The 16,224-nt window shown below is 43.8% G+C and overlaps 1 protein-coding gene across 4 annotated transcripts in view; it reads right to left on the bottom strand.

Moving 5' to 3' along the window:
* The window catches only part of siah1 (siah E3 ubiquitin protein ligase 1), a 19,785-nt gene extending 6,424 nt beyond the window's left edge, over positions 1-13,361 (bottom strand). The window contains exons 1-3 of one of the 4 annotated variants that reach the window (XM_069172778.1): positions 13,178-13,361; positions 10,048-10,131; positions 558-614 (exon numbers count right to left, since the gene is read on the bottom strand). In XM_069172778.1, coding sequence (XP_069028879.1) covers positions 558-567 — 10 coding nt within the window. In that variant the 5' untranslated portion in view covers positions 568-614; positions 10,048-10,131; positions 13,178-13,361. Of the gene's footprint in view, positions 1-557; positions 615-2,643; positions 2,840-10,047; positions 10,132-12,015; positions 12,100-13,177 lie in introns of those variants that run through there. The other 3 variants (XM_069172777.1, XM_069172776.1, XM_069172775.1) reach the window with 3 other exon arrangements.
* Positions 13,362-16,224: the final 2,863 nt, after the last annotated feature.

A 16,224-nucleotide genomic window follows, 5' to 3' on the forward strand; every position in this document is an offset into this window, starting at 1 on the left:
ATTGTTCTCCAGAGAGGCTTTATAACGACATCATGCATCCAACAACCAGGGAACAACAAAAGGTGTGAGGAGGAAGTGAACACAGGAGACAGAAAGAGTGAGTCAGCTAACCCGATAGAGAGGGCAATGAAGCCCTGCTTCCCCCCCCGAGGGGGAGGGAGGGAGGGAGAGGAGAGGAGGAGGGAGAGGAGGAGGGAGAGGAGGAGGGAGGGATGACGGACAGAAAACAGAAGCGGTGACTGAGCACACAGTGTTCAAGAGGAGCAGCAAGAAGGAGGAGAGGATGAGAAAACTCCAGATTATTTTGTGCACCTCAGAAAAGGTGAGAGTGAGAGAGAGTGTGTGTGTGTGTGTGTGTGTGTGTGTGTGTGTGTGTGTGTGTGTGTGTGTGTGTGTGTGTGTGTGTGTGTGTGTTGCCCCCCAGGTGAAGGTGTTCCCAACAGGAAGAGAAGGAACCACCTCCACCCTGCAGCTCTGACAGACACGGTGACAACAACCTGCGGCTGCAGACGAAGACGGTGGAGGAGGAAGAAATATACAGAAACAGGAATTCGCACCTTCGTCCATAAGATTTCCAAATAAGGCTTTCTTCTTCTCTTGAAATGTGGAGACCTCTGAAAAAGAGAGAAAAAAAACAACAACGTGGTTAGGAGCAGCAGTCCTACAAAAACTATGAAAATATGTCACATATGAAGTATTGACCGAATAGTGACAAACACCACGTTTCATTTCCATTATCACAAAATGAATTGTTTTATTCATTGGGAATGATCCCGATATTACAGTAAACAATAACCCCCCCCCTCACCCCCCCAGACTGAACGAGGCCCATTCAAGGCATTTCAGCCACTTATAAGAGTGCCGTTAATGCAAATGTGCATTATTAGCACGAGACCTCCAGTCATTGATTCCTACTGGCTCCACACCTGTCATTCATATTTCATAAAGCAGATCCAGCTGCATCCCTTGCGTTAACGTCCGAGACATGATGTGTCAGGATTATTATGTTGTGAAACGACATATCACTCCCCAGAGGGTGAAAACTTATTCCTAGATTTTAACACTCTGTTGAAAAGAAAAGAGAGAATCTTTGATAAATTCTACGTCTGCCGTCCAACTTGAAACGTTGTTAGTTTTCCGTGTTTCAGCACTTTCAATCCTGTGAATCTCCCTCGCTGCCCGCCATCACTTCTGCAGCTGCTGCATCTTTTATACCTGAAGCCGAGAAGCTGCTAAATGATCTCCACTCACTCAAACAAACAAACAAACAAACAAACACTGCTTCAACAACCTCAAAGAAAAACCTAGAAATCCCTCCTGAAGTCATAAAGCCTCTAAACAACCAGCGTGTGCAGTCAGCAGTACGAGATCACGTGAACGGCAATCAATTCAATACAACACATCGATATGTGTAAACAATCGGCAGAAGGAGACGCCGGCTTTCCCGTTTCCACACGCAGAATCTGTTTTAAAGCACAACACGGCAGGAAAAGTGGATTTTCATCAGTTATGATTAGTCGTTATCGCTGGGCTTTTAATTTGAAAACTCAACAGCTGATCAGTCGTGTGAATCCATCACTGAATCAACAGCATGTGTGTTTAAGAAGCACCGTGACTCACCAGGTCATTAAGATCAACAACTGCGATATTTATTTGCGACGGCAGCAATAATGCAGCTTTTGAGGTTTTTCTATTTTTGCTCTTAAAAGGTGACATTTTATTAAGTACGACAAATCAGCATTTTCCCGACTGGTCGTGACTTCAAACACAAAAACTTTAAAACGATGTTGGTTATCGTCCGGATCTGGACCCTCGTCTCCAAACCACCAACACCGTAATTGAAGAAGCGCCTCGCTTTGAATACTGAGTGCAAGTAAACGAGGCCGCGATCGGACTAATGGAACAACGCGCATTAAAATATTCATCCTGCAGGGAAAGTAGGATCAATTTTGATGCATCTACATTTCTGCTTATCAAACACTAACAGGGTTCATTAGGGAATCTCATTCATTCTTCTCTTCAAACGTTTCCGTCTTTCGTGACAAGATCTGATCCAAAAGGCTTAAAAAAAGAAAAGGGAGATATGTAGGAAAACATTAACTTAAAGTTCATGTGCTGACTTGCCTCAGACTAAACATAAACACACACACACACACACACACACACACACACACACACACACACACAACTTCAGGACAAAAAAAAAAAAGGAAAGTGGGTAAAAAAAAAGAAAAAGATACTGAAACCAGGAAAATCTGGAAAAAACCCAATAAGGAACAAGTGGAGATAAAAGATAAAGATACGGTGACGAGGATGTGAAGGAGGCGCAGAACAAGCCGGGCTTCAACACAAATATTCCTATTCTTTGTTCTCAAGTCGTGGCCCACTCTTTTCTCACACACACACACACACACACACACACGCTATTCAACAAACATACAGAACGTACAATGTTTGCCAGCTGAGTTTCTTGGTACAGTTCATCAGGCCGACACCAACAGCTGCAGCGACTTCTACTAAGTTTTGCAACAAAGGACGAGTTGCAGAAAAACCACATCGGAGGTGATGAGGGAGACGTAGAAATCGTTTCCCAGAAAATGAGCGTGTATTTATTTGTATTTTTTTCCATGCGAGCTGGTTCACCTTCAGTCCCGTGCACGCCCCTCGCGGCGACGCAGGAGAAGAGTCTGAACAGGGCGTTCCAGGGTGGAGCTTTCAGTGCGACGCTAGCCGGCTCGGGTTTCACCGGGACCGCAGACATACAGCGTTTACGCGGCCGCCCCGCGCTTCGCTTCTCCGGCCTTTTCCATGGAAACCACACACTGTTGCTGCCCCGGGCACACCGCGCAACAGAGGATCATATTTCTGCCCCCCGCTCCCCCTGTTTAGGAGGCATGAGCCCATGAGGGTCCGGGGCGGGCTGCAATGAAAGAATGAGAGCTGTGTCCCGAGGCAAAGGCGAACTTTGCTTAAATGGACAGAAAATATAACGGCCCACCGGGGGACGGAGGACAAAAGGAGCAGACCGGAGACTCCCCCACCCAAAAAAAAACCAAACAAAAAAAACAGGATGAAATCCTTCAATCACTGGAAACGCAGAGAAAAACAGCTGCTGACATCCTGGAAGGGAAGCGGGGATCCATCAAACGGCAATATGAGGCCAAACTACACAAGAAAACACCAACCAGGTCAGTGAGCAGCACAAAGAAACCCAGATATGTTTTCTGTTGCACTGAAAATGTAGTCACCAGTCTGTGTGTGTGTGTGTGTGTGTGTGTGTGTGTGTGTGTGTGTGTGGTCAGCCTGCCACTCCCCTCACTTTGCCTAATCAGTCACCAGGAACAGCCGGCAACATGAAGGCACTTCAGCCAACTCACTGTAGATCTTCAACACCGCAAGTTCCATCTTTTTGTTTCTCACCGGTGCTAAAAAAAAAAAATGTCCAGGAACCGCTCGGCACCTTTTAAAACGGGTAAAACAAATTTCCAAAATTGCAGGTTTGTGACACAAAATTAAAAAAAGAGGAAGAATTCCCACAGCCAGAAAAAGGAGGAGTATACAGGAGTTACCAGAAGAATAAATCCTTCACTGATTGGAAAAACAAAGCTTCTCTTAGTTTCCTCCAAGAGGAGAGGAGAGGAAAGTCCCGTATAAAAAGTCTGTCCCCTCTTTCTCCTTCCTCTCCTGAGCTTTTATTCCTCCGGTGTGCTTCCTGTCCCCCAGAGAGCGGGAGGTGTCACCGCCGCTGGGTGTGTTTGTGGAGAGACGAGGAGCTAAAGCTGAAGCCGGCATCCGATGTCAGTCCGAACGGAGCATGCTCACTCGCCGACGACTCCCTTAACTTAAAAAAAAAAAAAAAAAAAAAACCCGACACATAACCCTTTCTCCTTCGACCACGGGCCTCCTCCCTCCAGACTTCCACTGGACTCCTCCAGATTTGGTTTATGGCCTCCTACACCTCTGGTTTCCTGTCAGTATCTCTTTGCTTTGCTATGGTTTCTCTGCATATTTTTGCCCTCTTTCTCCCGGATGGACACTCTCACTGTCTCCAACTTGTGTTTCTCTCTGTGCCGCCTCCTCCTCCCTTCCTCCCTCCCTTCCTCCCTCCCTTCCTCCCTCCTCCTCCTGGCCGTGTGGCTGTGAGTCTCAGATTTCAGCCTCGTCTGGCTGCAGGCTGCACCACCAGCTGCCCTCACTTTCTCACTGCCTTTTTCTTTTCACTCTGTCCTTTCTATCGAACCCCCCCCCCCCAACCCAACCTCCCCTCCTCCAACCATTTACCACAACTATGCAGGACTTTGAATACCTTAATACCAAATAATAGAAAATATCGGTGGCACGTCGGGGGACTTTTATGTTTGTTCTGACTTCGGGCATTTTTCTTAATTACAGCAGATGTATTTCTTAAAATCGGTGATTTAACTTTTTTTTTTTAACTCTTTTATTCTCTCTCTCGGAGGCACAAAAAAAACAAAAAGCAGGAAAAGAAGCACAAATATCACAAAGCTGGAATCTGTCTGTCAGCGGAGGAGAAAGTCAGAGCACGAAGAAAAACACTGAAATCTATCTGAGGTGATGGACCGATCTGAAGACAGATGCAACTGCCCACTAAACACCGACGAGGTCCACGGAGGTCAGCCGAGAAGGTCGTCCACCTATGTACTGTGACCGGGAGCTCCGCCCACAGAGGACATCTGAGGGGCCTGGAGCTCCGCCCACAGAGGACATGAGGGGCCTGAACATCCTCCCTGGCGGACCTGTAGAAGAACAGCTGCAGACAGACCACAGACATGTAGTAGTTTAACTGTAAGACGTCAGTACCGACGGACCTCGTCACAGAGTCGAGGCTCAAATTCAGCGTCCATTTTTGTTTCGAGCAGAGCGACTGTCCTCGTTGTGTAATGGCTGCACTAGTGTGAATTAGTGGTGCACGGTTGTTTTGCAAGAAGCTACCCTGTTGACATTTACATCACAGGTACACTCGTGTGCTCACGGATGCAGAAAATATTTTAAAAAATACTAGCGTAAAGTAGCACCATAAACTTACAATTTTATAAAAAAATCAAACTTCATACTATATTTTAGTAAGTGTGACTCTGTCAGTAATACCTCCCGTGTACCATGAAGGGGTTTGAAAGTTGGTCTAACGGTTATTTCAACTGATGACAACGGTGTCCATTGGTTTCATATTTTATTTTGATCATCTATAAAACATCTAAAATAGTTTAAAAACAAATCTCCTCAGTTTCAGAGCCAAACAGAGAAAAGCAGCACATCATTCCTTCTGCACCAACTGAAAACAGCAGTATTGCACGATGATAAATAAAAAATAAAAAAGTATTAATTAGCACTATTCTTTTATCTTTTTATGACCTCTTCAGGAGGAAAAAGCCACCGGATTTTGGTTTAACTACGAGTGAGACAGGAGGCGCACGGCTGCACTCCCTCTTCTGGATCCTTTTCACCATCGTTACGCCACATCTGTTCACATTATCACCACAATATGAAGATGAAGCAGTCAGAAATTCAGCAGCAGAAAACAAAAAAAACTAGAATTATGAGCACAAAGAGAGCCCGCTGACACACACACACACACACACATCTATAAAACAGCACTAGTGACACTAGCCAATGCCCAAAGTGTGTTATTAGAGGGGCAGGGCAGCAGATCCAACAATGAGCCATCTGGACCCGGCAGCAGTTCATCACCAGAGACCCAAACACTTCATCACCTACAGCCAGGGGTTCACAAAGGGGAAGACGGAGAGAGGGAGGGGACGGACACACGCTATTTACATTTTAAACATGCTTTGGCAATGCAGATGTCTGTATTCATGTCACGGCAATAAAGCGCCACTGAAGGGAAATGAAGAGAGAGACCAACAAGGAGAGGCGAGGAGGCGTCAGGACCCACGTATCCAGAACACGACGCCTGCCGTCCCCGTTTTCTGTTTACAGTCCGACTCGTTCTTCTGCGACGTCTGAAAGGAGGTCAAAAGGAAAAAAAAGAAAAAACGCTCTGATTGCATCAAGTGTTGGTTTGAAGTGAAAAGAAGCGATCAGTGGAATCTGTTGCTAGTGTCACTAGTGCTGTTCGTCGGTAGATCGAATCATCACACGGGAGGAGATCTCTGTTCTCCACCGCTGAGTACATCCTGAAGTCGACTGTGAGGCGAGATTAAACGGGACATTTGTTTCCGGTCACAAGGCCGACTTCGCCCACTGTGAATAAAGACTGACCCCTTGATTACATATCAGCGGGGTGGGTGGGGGGTGGGGGGAGTGTGTGTGTGTGTGTGGATGTCAAGTCCGTTTAAAATCTTAAAATCCGCAAGATTACCGTCCACACGACCCGCCGTGTGAACTACGAGCACGTTACGGAGCGTGAAAACCACGGGAGCGCCACCATAAGGTGAAAAGCATCTCTACATGTGGTTTCATATGTAGACAGAGTGAGACGTCGTTAGCCGACCACCACAGAACCACAGAACCACAGACCCACAGACCCCCGGCCCGACTCTGGGGTCCAGATGCCATGCTGGCTACTCAGTTTTTCCCCTTAGTTAGCCAGCCTCGGTCCGTTTCACTGCATGAGCCTCTGCCACAGAAAACAAGTCCAGAGTCGGGAGGTTCTCCCATCTGGATCAGAGCTCGGTACGCTAACAGAGGAAATCACCACGATTGAGTCCTCATGCTGAGAGAATCCGGTTCTTTAAAAAGACAGGTATAACATTTTAGAGTCCCAAAGAGCTCAGAAAAGATGAACTACAGAATTGCCTTTGGCTCTTTAATCAGAGTCTTCAGGAGAACAAACCCATTTGCTGATAAAAGAAAAACTAGAGTGGCGGAAAACCTAATGAAGAGCAGCTTCCTATCTGACTGTACCCATGATGCATTGATGATGATTGACAGGCCAATAATAAGACAGAAAATACCAATGTATACCAGAAAAATCAAATAGATGAGACCATTTCAAAACCACTTTGAGACCAACACACGCAAGACAATGGAGATAATAGAAATGTAGAAGATAGATTCAAAGATGAAATGACAACAGGATGCATTAAAAAGATAAAAGTTACAGATGGTAGGTTGGTGCACCGACGCCAAACTAACTTCACTCTGGTAGAACATTTTTAGGATGAAAGTATAACATCACTATAAAGACTATTTGCTAGCATATCTCTGGGACCTTGTGTACCAGCCAGACCAGAAATTAAAAAAATAAGTCATTTTATTTTGTTAAGGGGGTGAAGTTGTCATATTCTTGTTTTTATTTTAACTTCTACGGTCACCTCTTTTTCTTCAGCAGGAAAAACAACTGGAGGTACAACGCAGCTCGGCAGCTTGTTACCATGGAGAAGCCTCTCAGGAAACGCATATGAGGGCAACACACACACACACACACACACACACACACACACACACACACACACACACACACACACACACACACACACACACACACACACAGAGTGATAAAGCAAGCAGGGACTCCCTTTGGCATTAGTAACAGATCTAGAATTACCTCACTGTTACAGAGCCAATGAGTCACTTCTGTCTCTCAGTTTCTCCCTCTCACACACACACACACACACACACACACACACACACACACACACACACACACACACACACACACACACACACACAGCTGTCACTCTCGTGAGGATGAGCTGAGCTGGACATGTGCTGCTGATGTTGTGCCAGGATAGTAAAAACTATTTTTTTTAAAGCAAAAGTCACATCGGCGTTCAGACTAAGAAACACATCCACCTCCTCAAACATGTAATACCAGCAGAAAGCACCAACAGTTATATACATCAGGTCAGATAGTGTACTATTTGCCCCCACCCCTCCCCTATTTTTGCCAAACTCAACATAGACATAAGTGAACTAACCACGTTCAGCCATATTAGATCTCAGGACAAACCTTGCTTTAAAAAAGAAAAGGCTCAAAACTGTCACATAAAACATGTCCGCTGAAGACAAAGTTCTGTCTTGTGCCATGTGACACCGCACAAGCACACAGGTAGTCAGGTGACGACAGCAGGAGCAGGAGGAGGAGGAGGAGGAGGAGCAGGAGGAGGAGGAGCAGAGGAAGACCGGCAGCTCAGATGGACCGCGTGACGTTCAAACACAAAACGAGCCGACTGAGCTTTGTTGACACTCGACATGAAGCAGAGTTGATTAAACAGAAACGGCATCAGAAGAAACATTTCAACCGCTGCAAAAAAAAAAGAGAATAAAGACAGGAAACATGGCCGATGTCCTCAAGCAATTTTGTAGCTCGTTTGATTTATTTGAATTTAACGCCTTTTTCTTTCTGCCTGATGTCTGGATGCTTTCCGTGGTTTCACGTGAAGCCCTTTGAATTGCCTCGGTGTTGAAATGTGCTCTACAAATAAAACTTGCCTTTTTAAAACTAATATGATTAAAACTGAAACTGAAGCGTGTACAACGTGGCCTAATTCAACCTCGAGGCTTTTTGGAGGAGAGTCGCTAATCAACAAGCTGTAAAATATCCTACAGCAGGTTAACTTGCCGCCATTTTTCTCCTGTGTGATAACCGCCTCGGGGTGCCGCGACAGATGTCTTCAAACCATCAGCGCGCCCGGGCTGCAACCATCGAACATATGCGCTTACGATCATCCTTCGCTGCAGAATTCACAACATAAATAAAGCGGCCATTAGAGACTGTACCTAGAGACAGCTGGTGGGATTAACCACCGAGGAGGAGACGAAAACACAGAGTGGACAACGGCTCCCGAAACCTTCAACAGTTCACAGAGAGGCCGCATACCAACAAAAGCAGCTGGAGCCTCCTCCTGCAGGAGAAACTCTCAGTGAGGAATGTGAGAAAGGGCTCATGGTTAATATAAGAGAAAATACCACCGGGCCCTTCTGCATGGGATAGGTAGAAAATAAAACAATATTAAAGGGGCGGTGTTAGCATGACGTCTGTGAAACTACAAACACAACGAATCGACCAAAACACCGAAGATTTTACTGTTCGGACATCATCTCATCAGACAAAGTAAAACGGACCGACCAATAATCCTGAGATTTTGTCGACTGAATGTTTTGCTAAAAATACAACTTTTTACCTTCTTTTTTGTTGTTGTTGTAGCTTTGAAAATAAAAAATGTGAAAAAGCAAACCTTCCTTGCATTTTAATGAGCACGGGGATTTCATGAGGATCAGTTTTTCCTACCAATGACATAAATCCCCATCATCTTGACATCTGTCTGGTGGCGACATTACCCAACGACTAAACCTCTCTAAAAGCTACGGAAAACCTTTGCGTCACGACGAGTTCATCTCTGCTGCTGCATTACAGACGACCGACACCGTGCCGACCACACTCGGCAAAAAAATAAAAATAAACACCCGCTTTTTATTTACTTTTTTTTTTTTTTTGCTCAGGGTGGTACGTTTTAGCTCTCAAGACGGCGACGTTGAGTTGAAACAGACTGACTGACGTGTACGTGAACTTTCTGTTAGGATTGAACAAGCTTCAACTAACTTCAACCGGATCAACCAGTCAGAAGAACTAAAAACACTCGTATGGGTGTGTGTGGGGTCCTTAAAAAGGATCCAGTCTTTCTGGCTGGATTTATTCCCACTATCACATTTTGTACTCTTATTGCTCTTTAGTGCAGTTTCTCACATTAATGTAAACTAATCTAAACTGGTGTTTTTTTTAAATGCCTTCTTCTGGATCCGAACATCACTGTGTTTTCATGTTAGTCCTCAAATCAGGACTGGATTTACACCTGAGATTAAAGCAATAAACTGGAATAAACCACCTGTTAACACCAGACAAGTGAAAATACATGCTGTAATTATTGCAAGCTGTGTGCTTTATCAACAACATGATGCAGCTCTAATGCCTGCCTTGTGTTTAAAAGCACGCAAACTTAAGCTGTATTTTTCCAAGTTAAATGGGAAGACAATACATTTCCAACAATGTGAACATTTGAATCTGAAGGTGCAAATCATCCAAAGGTCGGGAGACTCAGACGGACACCTGCTGAGTAATCTCACCGTAAAAAGTCAAACAGCTTCAGGCTCCACAAGACTCCAACCATATCTTCAAAGGCTTCTGGTCATCATTTTCTTTGGTCCAACCTATTATAGTAGTGTTGCAAAACAATTAGAAATATGTTTATTATCAGACACATTAACTTTTCGATTTAGTGGCCATAACTAATCTCATTTTAATATTTTGTTGCATTATTTTTATTTTGCTCCTATTAACTTGTTGATTGCTAGAAGACAAATACCTTGTTATCTTTTAACTAACAAGAATGTTTGCCTCCAAGATTAATGCGGAAATTGGCTGAATATTTTTTGTTTTTCGGAATAAGGCGATAAAAATTACGTGCACGACAAATAACTTCTGCCGTCCGTAAAATATTGAACGTAGGGCAAAAAAAAAAAAAATCATTCAAAACATCTAAAATAAATGCCTTAATATTTCTGACCATTAGAGAGAATGAATGTTCTTCATCGACAGTTTGACAATACAGTCAAATAAATAATGAATAATAAACATGTCATATTGAACATAAGGTAGCAGAGTCTTTAACTTCGACTTTTAATATTCATATTCCCGGGCATCACCTGACAAAATACACGGCACACTTTTACAAGCCAGTGTAATATGCTTTAGGCCAGGCTTATCAATAATTGTGTATTTTCCATTGATGAAATAGTCATAGAGCTGAAATCCCATTTAAAAGCCTCCCACACATCATCCTCAAACTACTGCTACAAATACAATGTGAGGCCAAACAGTAGTTGTACTCGCTGCTGAAAAACACACGTGTTGCCTTTAAAAACACGAGTCAATTTCTCCACACGCATAATCATGTCAAACAATCAGTGTTACATAAAGCGTGAGCATCTTTCAGCCATAATGTGTGTCCACGATCTTCACGCTTCACTTTTATGCAAAGACTATAAAAAAAAATTTAAAAAAAACTTTTTCTTAAAGACAAAAAAAACAAAACTATTTTTCATTCTATAAACAAGACTGTAAACAAACGACCTCCAATCAGCGAACGATGCAAGTCAAGTACTTTCAAACCCAAACTGATAAAGCTGGGCAATATGGACCAAAAAGTGTGTGTACATAATATATTTCTAAAAAACATTATTTTGGAACTAATACCTTGATTTCGCAACGATATTGTCGAGGCAACGATGGCTGCTTTGACAAAATATTCACAATGACATTTTTGATGAATAATCATCAGTAATGTGAAAATAATAACTATACTTTTACTATAATGCAACTTTTAAATACAAAAAGACATTGATTACGCCATATCCTAAATCGGGAGCCTATATCTAGTATCAAGACAAGTTTATGTGTAGAGCACATTTAAATAAAGTCATTCAAAGTGCTTCACATAAAACCGTTGAAAGCATCAAAACATCAGGCAAAAGAAAAGGACATTTAAAAACAAGTGATTAAAACATTAAAAACAGTGATTAAATCATTAATTAAGCCAACAATGGATAAAAGTTTAAGATGTCCTCAAATCTGGTTGTTAAAAGGCAGCAAAACAGAAAAAGTCTTCGGTGTTGATTTATAGGAGCTGCCGGTTTTCACATTGCAATATATTAATATACCGACATACCGACATATCGACATATCGATATACCGACATACCGACATATCGATATACCGACATATCGATATACCGACATATCGATATACCGACATACCGACATACCGATATACCGACATATCGACATATCGACATATCGATATACCGACATACCGACATACCGATATACCGACATATCGACATATCTATATATCAACATATCGACATATCTATATATTAATATATCGACATATCTATATATTAATATATCGACATATCTATATATTAATATATCTATATATTAATATATCTATATATTAATATATCAACCTTTTCACTTGTTATTACACCAGCATCACTTCCACATGTGTAAAAAGTTACAGGTCTGACTGCTCACCTTTGTCACTGCGTGAGTTCATCATGAGTTTGGTGAGCTCACGTCATTCCCCATCTTACCCCACGCAAACCCTCAACCTGAGCAGAGACGTTATAAACAACAACAACAACAACAACAACAAATGAGGCCTTCCTGGTAGCTTCAGTCAGAAGGTCACTGATGCTGTTGGTTTTGTTGACAGCTCAAACAACACAACTCATCTACAGGTGTTCCTACAACCAACGCTGCACACTGGAGAGGCGATGAAATACGATCAAATTAAAATAAAAAGGGAGTTCAGAGCCCCCCCCCCCTCCTCCTCCTCCTCCCCCCCCCCCCTTCTCCTCCTCCTCCTCCCCCCCCCCCCCCCTTCTCCTCCTCCTCCTCCTCCCCACCTCCCTCCTCCTCCTCCTCCCCCCGGAGCTGACATTCACTCGTCCTGCTTGGAGGCAGGTCAAACGCCGCCACGGCGGGTCTGAGACTGCGGCCGCTCCGGCCGCTGGTCGGGAGTAAACATGATCCATCACTTCCTCCAACACAAACAACAACAACAACAACAACAACACAAACACACACCAGGTCGCTGCGGGCTTCCCGTCGACCTGAACCAACCCGCTGTTAAACACCGAGCCGGCCTTGTCTGGCAGGAGGCAGCGCGAGCTTTAACCGTTACCGACACAAGGCCTCGTCTTGCCGTAAAGCGGTGTCGTCCCCCCCCCCCTCCTCCTCCTCCACCTCCTCCTCCACCTCCACCACCAACCGTAGCTCGCGAGCTAGCGAGCTAAATCGGCGACTTGTTAGCTTAGCAGTGTGGAGGAGCTCCGGCACCGAGGAGCTAACGTTGGTGTGTTTTCTTGTTTGTGTCCCACGCGACCGTTTCTCTGAACGTTGACAACAACGTTTCTCCACCGACCGCACACCGCGGGAAACGTTTCACCGCGTCAAAGACAACAAAACAAGCCTTAAAAGCAACGGCGCTAACCGGGGAGGAGGTGGGGGGGGGGGGGGGGGGGGAGGGAGGGAGCGTTAGCACGGAGGGGGCTAATGAAGGGAAGCTAACGTCTGCTACAAGCGGGGCTGTTGTTTTTCACCAACACACACTGCACACGGTGGGGGGGGGAGGAGGGGTGAGGGAGGGGGGGGGGGGCCGCCGTTTCTCTCGCAGCCCGACACGCCCGCTTACCTCGGGAGGAATATCCTTCGGTTCACGACGGACCCACGGGTGGATGTACGGCGCGGCGGTGGACGCAGGATCCCGCTTCGTCGTGGTTCATGCGGCCGCTCTCCGCGGACTCGTCGGCGCTGCTGAACCGGAGACGAGCCGCCAGCCGTTAAGTACCAGCCGCTCCGGGGCGCGCGCAGTTGTTGAAGTTCTGTCGCGGGCGCGCGCTCTGCACGAATCGCTCGATGGTAACAAACTGGTCCAAATTAAGGAATTAAAATAAAATAAATAAATAAAAGACGAAACCTGACACGAGAAGTAACTACATACATGAAACGTAATCTTACAGACATGAAGTCATAAAATAATTGAATCAAATGTGATGATTTTAATTCGTGAATTGTTCGACGCTCCTCCGGGCTGGCGGGTTTCTCACTTCACTTCCAATTCATGCTTCATCTTCATCAAAGGTGGATTTTATCTGATGAAATTAAAGGAAAATATGCAAAAATGTCCGTGAACGTGAGAAGAGGTTCCCATCCAAATCTGACCTATAAAAAAAACAACACTTATTTAAAAAAAAAAAAAAAAAATCATTCTTGCCAATTTACCTTAAAAAAAAAAAAATAATAAAAAAATCTGGGCAGCTACACATTGGAGAAGGAGGGCCACGTGATCTTCATCCTGGATACATGTAACTGGCTGGGATTAAGATTAAGAGGTCATGTTGTTTCTTCCATAGTAAATCTGGACATAAGGGAGCCTCCACCACCACTACTACTACCACCACCACAATCAGGATGGAGGGGGGGGGGGGACAGAGAGAGGATAGCTGTCTGTGTGTGTGTGTGTGTGTGTGTGTGTGTGTGTGTCTGTGTGTGTGTGTGTGTGTGGTGGGGGGGGGATGCTCGGGTTGGGATTACAGGACAGGATTGGTTATGTAAGTGTATTGTCCCAGTAGGCGGCTGCAGCTGGAGTCACCCAGACGGCAAGAAAAAGTGAGAAAGGACAGAGTATTTTTTTTGTGTGTGAATATAATCCTATTGTCCTCGCGTGAGCAGCGGCTGCAGGCACTTTAATGTGCAACAGCTTTTCTCTCCGGTGCACCGATGTAGTTTATCACCGGGTGTAAACTTGTATGTCCTTTTAATTATAGGCAAAACACCAAGAGTGTTGCCAAGTAAATCATTTCCTCTTTCTTTGGACAAAATATCACAAAAAAAAAAAAAAAGAAAAGAAAGTGTTTTAGCAAAGATGATGATGTGATAAAAGTGACACAGGAGTGCAAATAAGGTGATTGAACATGGTGATGCCACCAGAATGAGTCTATTGTCCGTGATGGAGAGCAGATTTGGCCAAAAGGTGAACTATTATAAAGTCTGATTGCATGAAATAATATCAGAGCCTTCTGTGGATGAGAAGATGTTCGGCGAGCAGAGAAGGAATGAAGCTCCGGTGGGAGAAATGTTGGGGAAGGGAAGGGAGAGGAAGTGGGGAGATCCAAACCCAAGAGAATGTTAAGCTGTGCTGGTATGCTGCAGGAATTTGAATTTCTTGGTCGGACATAACAGTGTTTTACTTTTTATTTTTTTCTCTTATCCAAGTTGAAAGACGAGCAAACTGACTCTGAAAAAGGACAAAATGTGGAAGACAGAGGTCGAGGTGGAAAAGCTGCTTGTGAGGAGGAGAAGGAGAAGGGGAGGCAGAAAAAGAGAGTTTCGAGAGAGAAAGGGAGGAAGGAAGTTTGCAGACAGTTGTAATGGATGTGGAGAAGAGTACAGACGAGAAAGGGAAGGAGGGGGATGTTAGAAGAAAAAGACGGAGAGGAAGTCGGTGACAGCGAGCCGGCAGAATCATCAGCAGATTCCAGACGAGACGCCGTTTGGCAGCAGATTCTTATCCTGCAATCAAAGCGGAGGAGAATCTTGTGGAAAAACTTTGTCCGGACGGGATTCGAACCGGTGTCCTTTAAAACTCCAGCTCATGTTGATCGACTGCAGTCAGATTGAGAATATAAACTGTAATCGAAGCTGCAGAAGCCCCATTTCTCCTCTGCATAAATGATCCAGCGTGATCTTTGTGGTGCTGATTTGACCTCAGACTGGTGCCTTCAAAATAAAAGCATCAACAATTACTCAAATGAGTTAAAGTAATAATATTAATAACACAGTCAACAAATGTGTCTATATTATTCAAACAAAAAAAGCATTAAAATAAAAAAAGAGGGGGTTTAATTGATGAATGGCTACAACAATCATATTTATTTGTCATTGCAACACGCATATTGTGGCTGATTGTGTAGTTAAAAGGACATTTTGGGTGATTGACAACCTTTATGATCGATACCACTCTTTTCGAATCGACGATGATCCGAGTGTCTCTGGAGCTGATTGGTTGATCCATTATCCTGTCAGGAAGTTAGCTTACTATATTTTTTTTCAGATTAATAATAATAGTAACACATTTTATGTTCATAGCGCTTTTCATGATACTCAAAGATGCTTTACAGGTTAAAACGGTCCAAAAACAACATAATAAAAGTAAAAAAAAAAATCACACAACATTCGTCACACAGTAAAAAAAAAAAAGAGAAATTCTTTCTCAGCTCTCAGACTCAGTTGTCCCGTCGTTTTATTTTGAAAAAAGAAATTTTATTTGTTTGTAAAATGACTTTTTATTTGACATTGTGGTTTGTTAATACTTCCTAGTGGACTCATAACTCCACTATAAGAACCACGTATGTTCAGGCTAATTATCGAGCCCATTTATTTGGACACATTACAGATTTCGTATGTTGAAATGAAGAAACCAGGACTATGAATTGGCACACAAAAAAAGGAGTGCTACAATCACCGGGTTGCCACAGACCTCTAAAAAAAGTCTATTATAGAGCCTTTTAGTGGATAAAGTTCTTTAGATGTTGTTAATAAAACCCTTGTATTCCATATTAACCCTCGTTATAAGACAGCTAAGGCCTCAACTCAAAAGTCCCTTTTGGATTTAACAGACTTTTAAACAAACCCCCCTTTATGTTACAGAGCAACAAAACACAGAGAAACTTTCAGCTC

Source organism: Embiotoca jacksoni, unplaced genomic scaffold (genome assembly GCF_022577435.1).
Source record: "Embiotoca jacksoni isolate LCO1_2020_lvr unplaced genomic scaffold, fEmbJac1.0.p SCAF_55, whole genome shotgun sequence".
Lineage (NCBI taxonomy): Eukaryota > Metazoa > Chordata > Actinopteri > Embiotocidae > Embiotoca > Embiotoca jacksoni.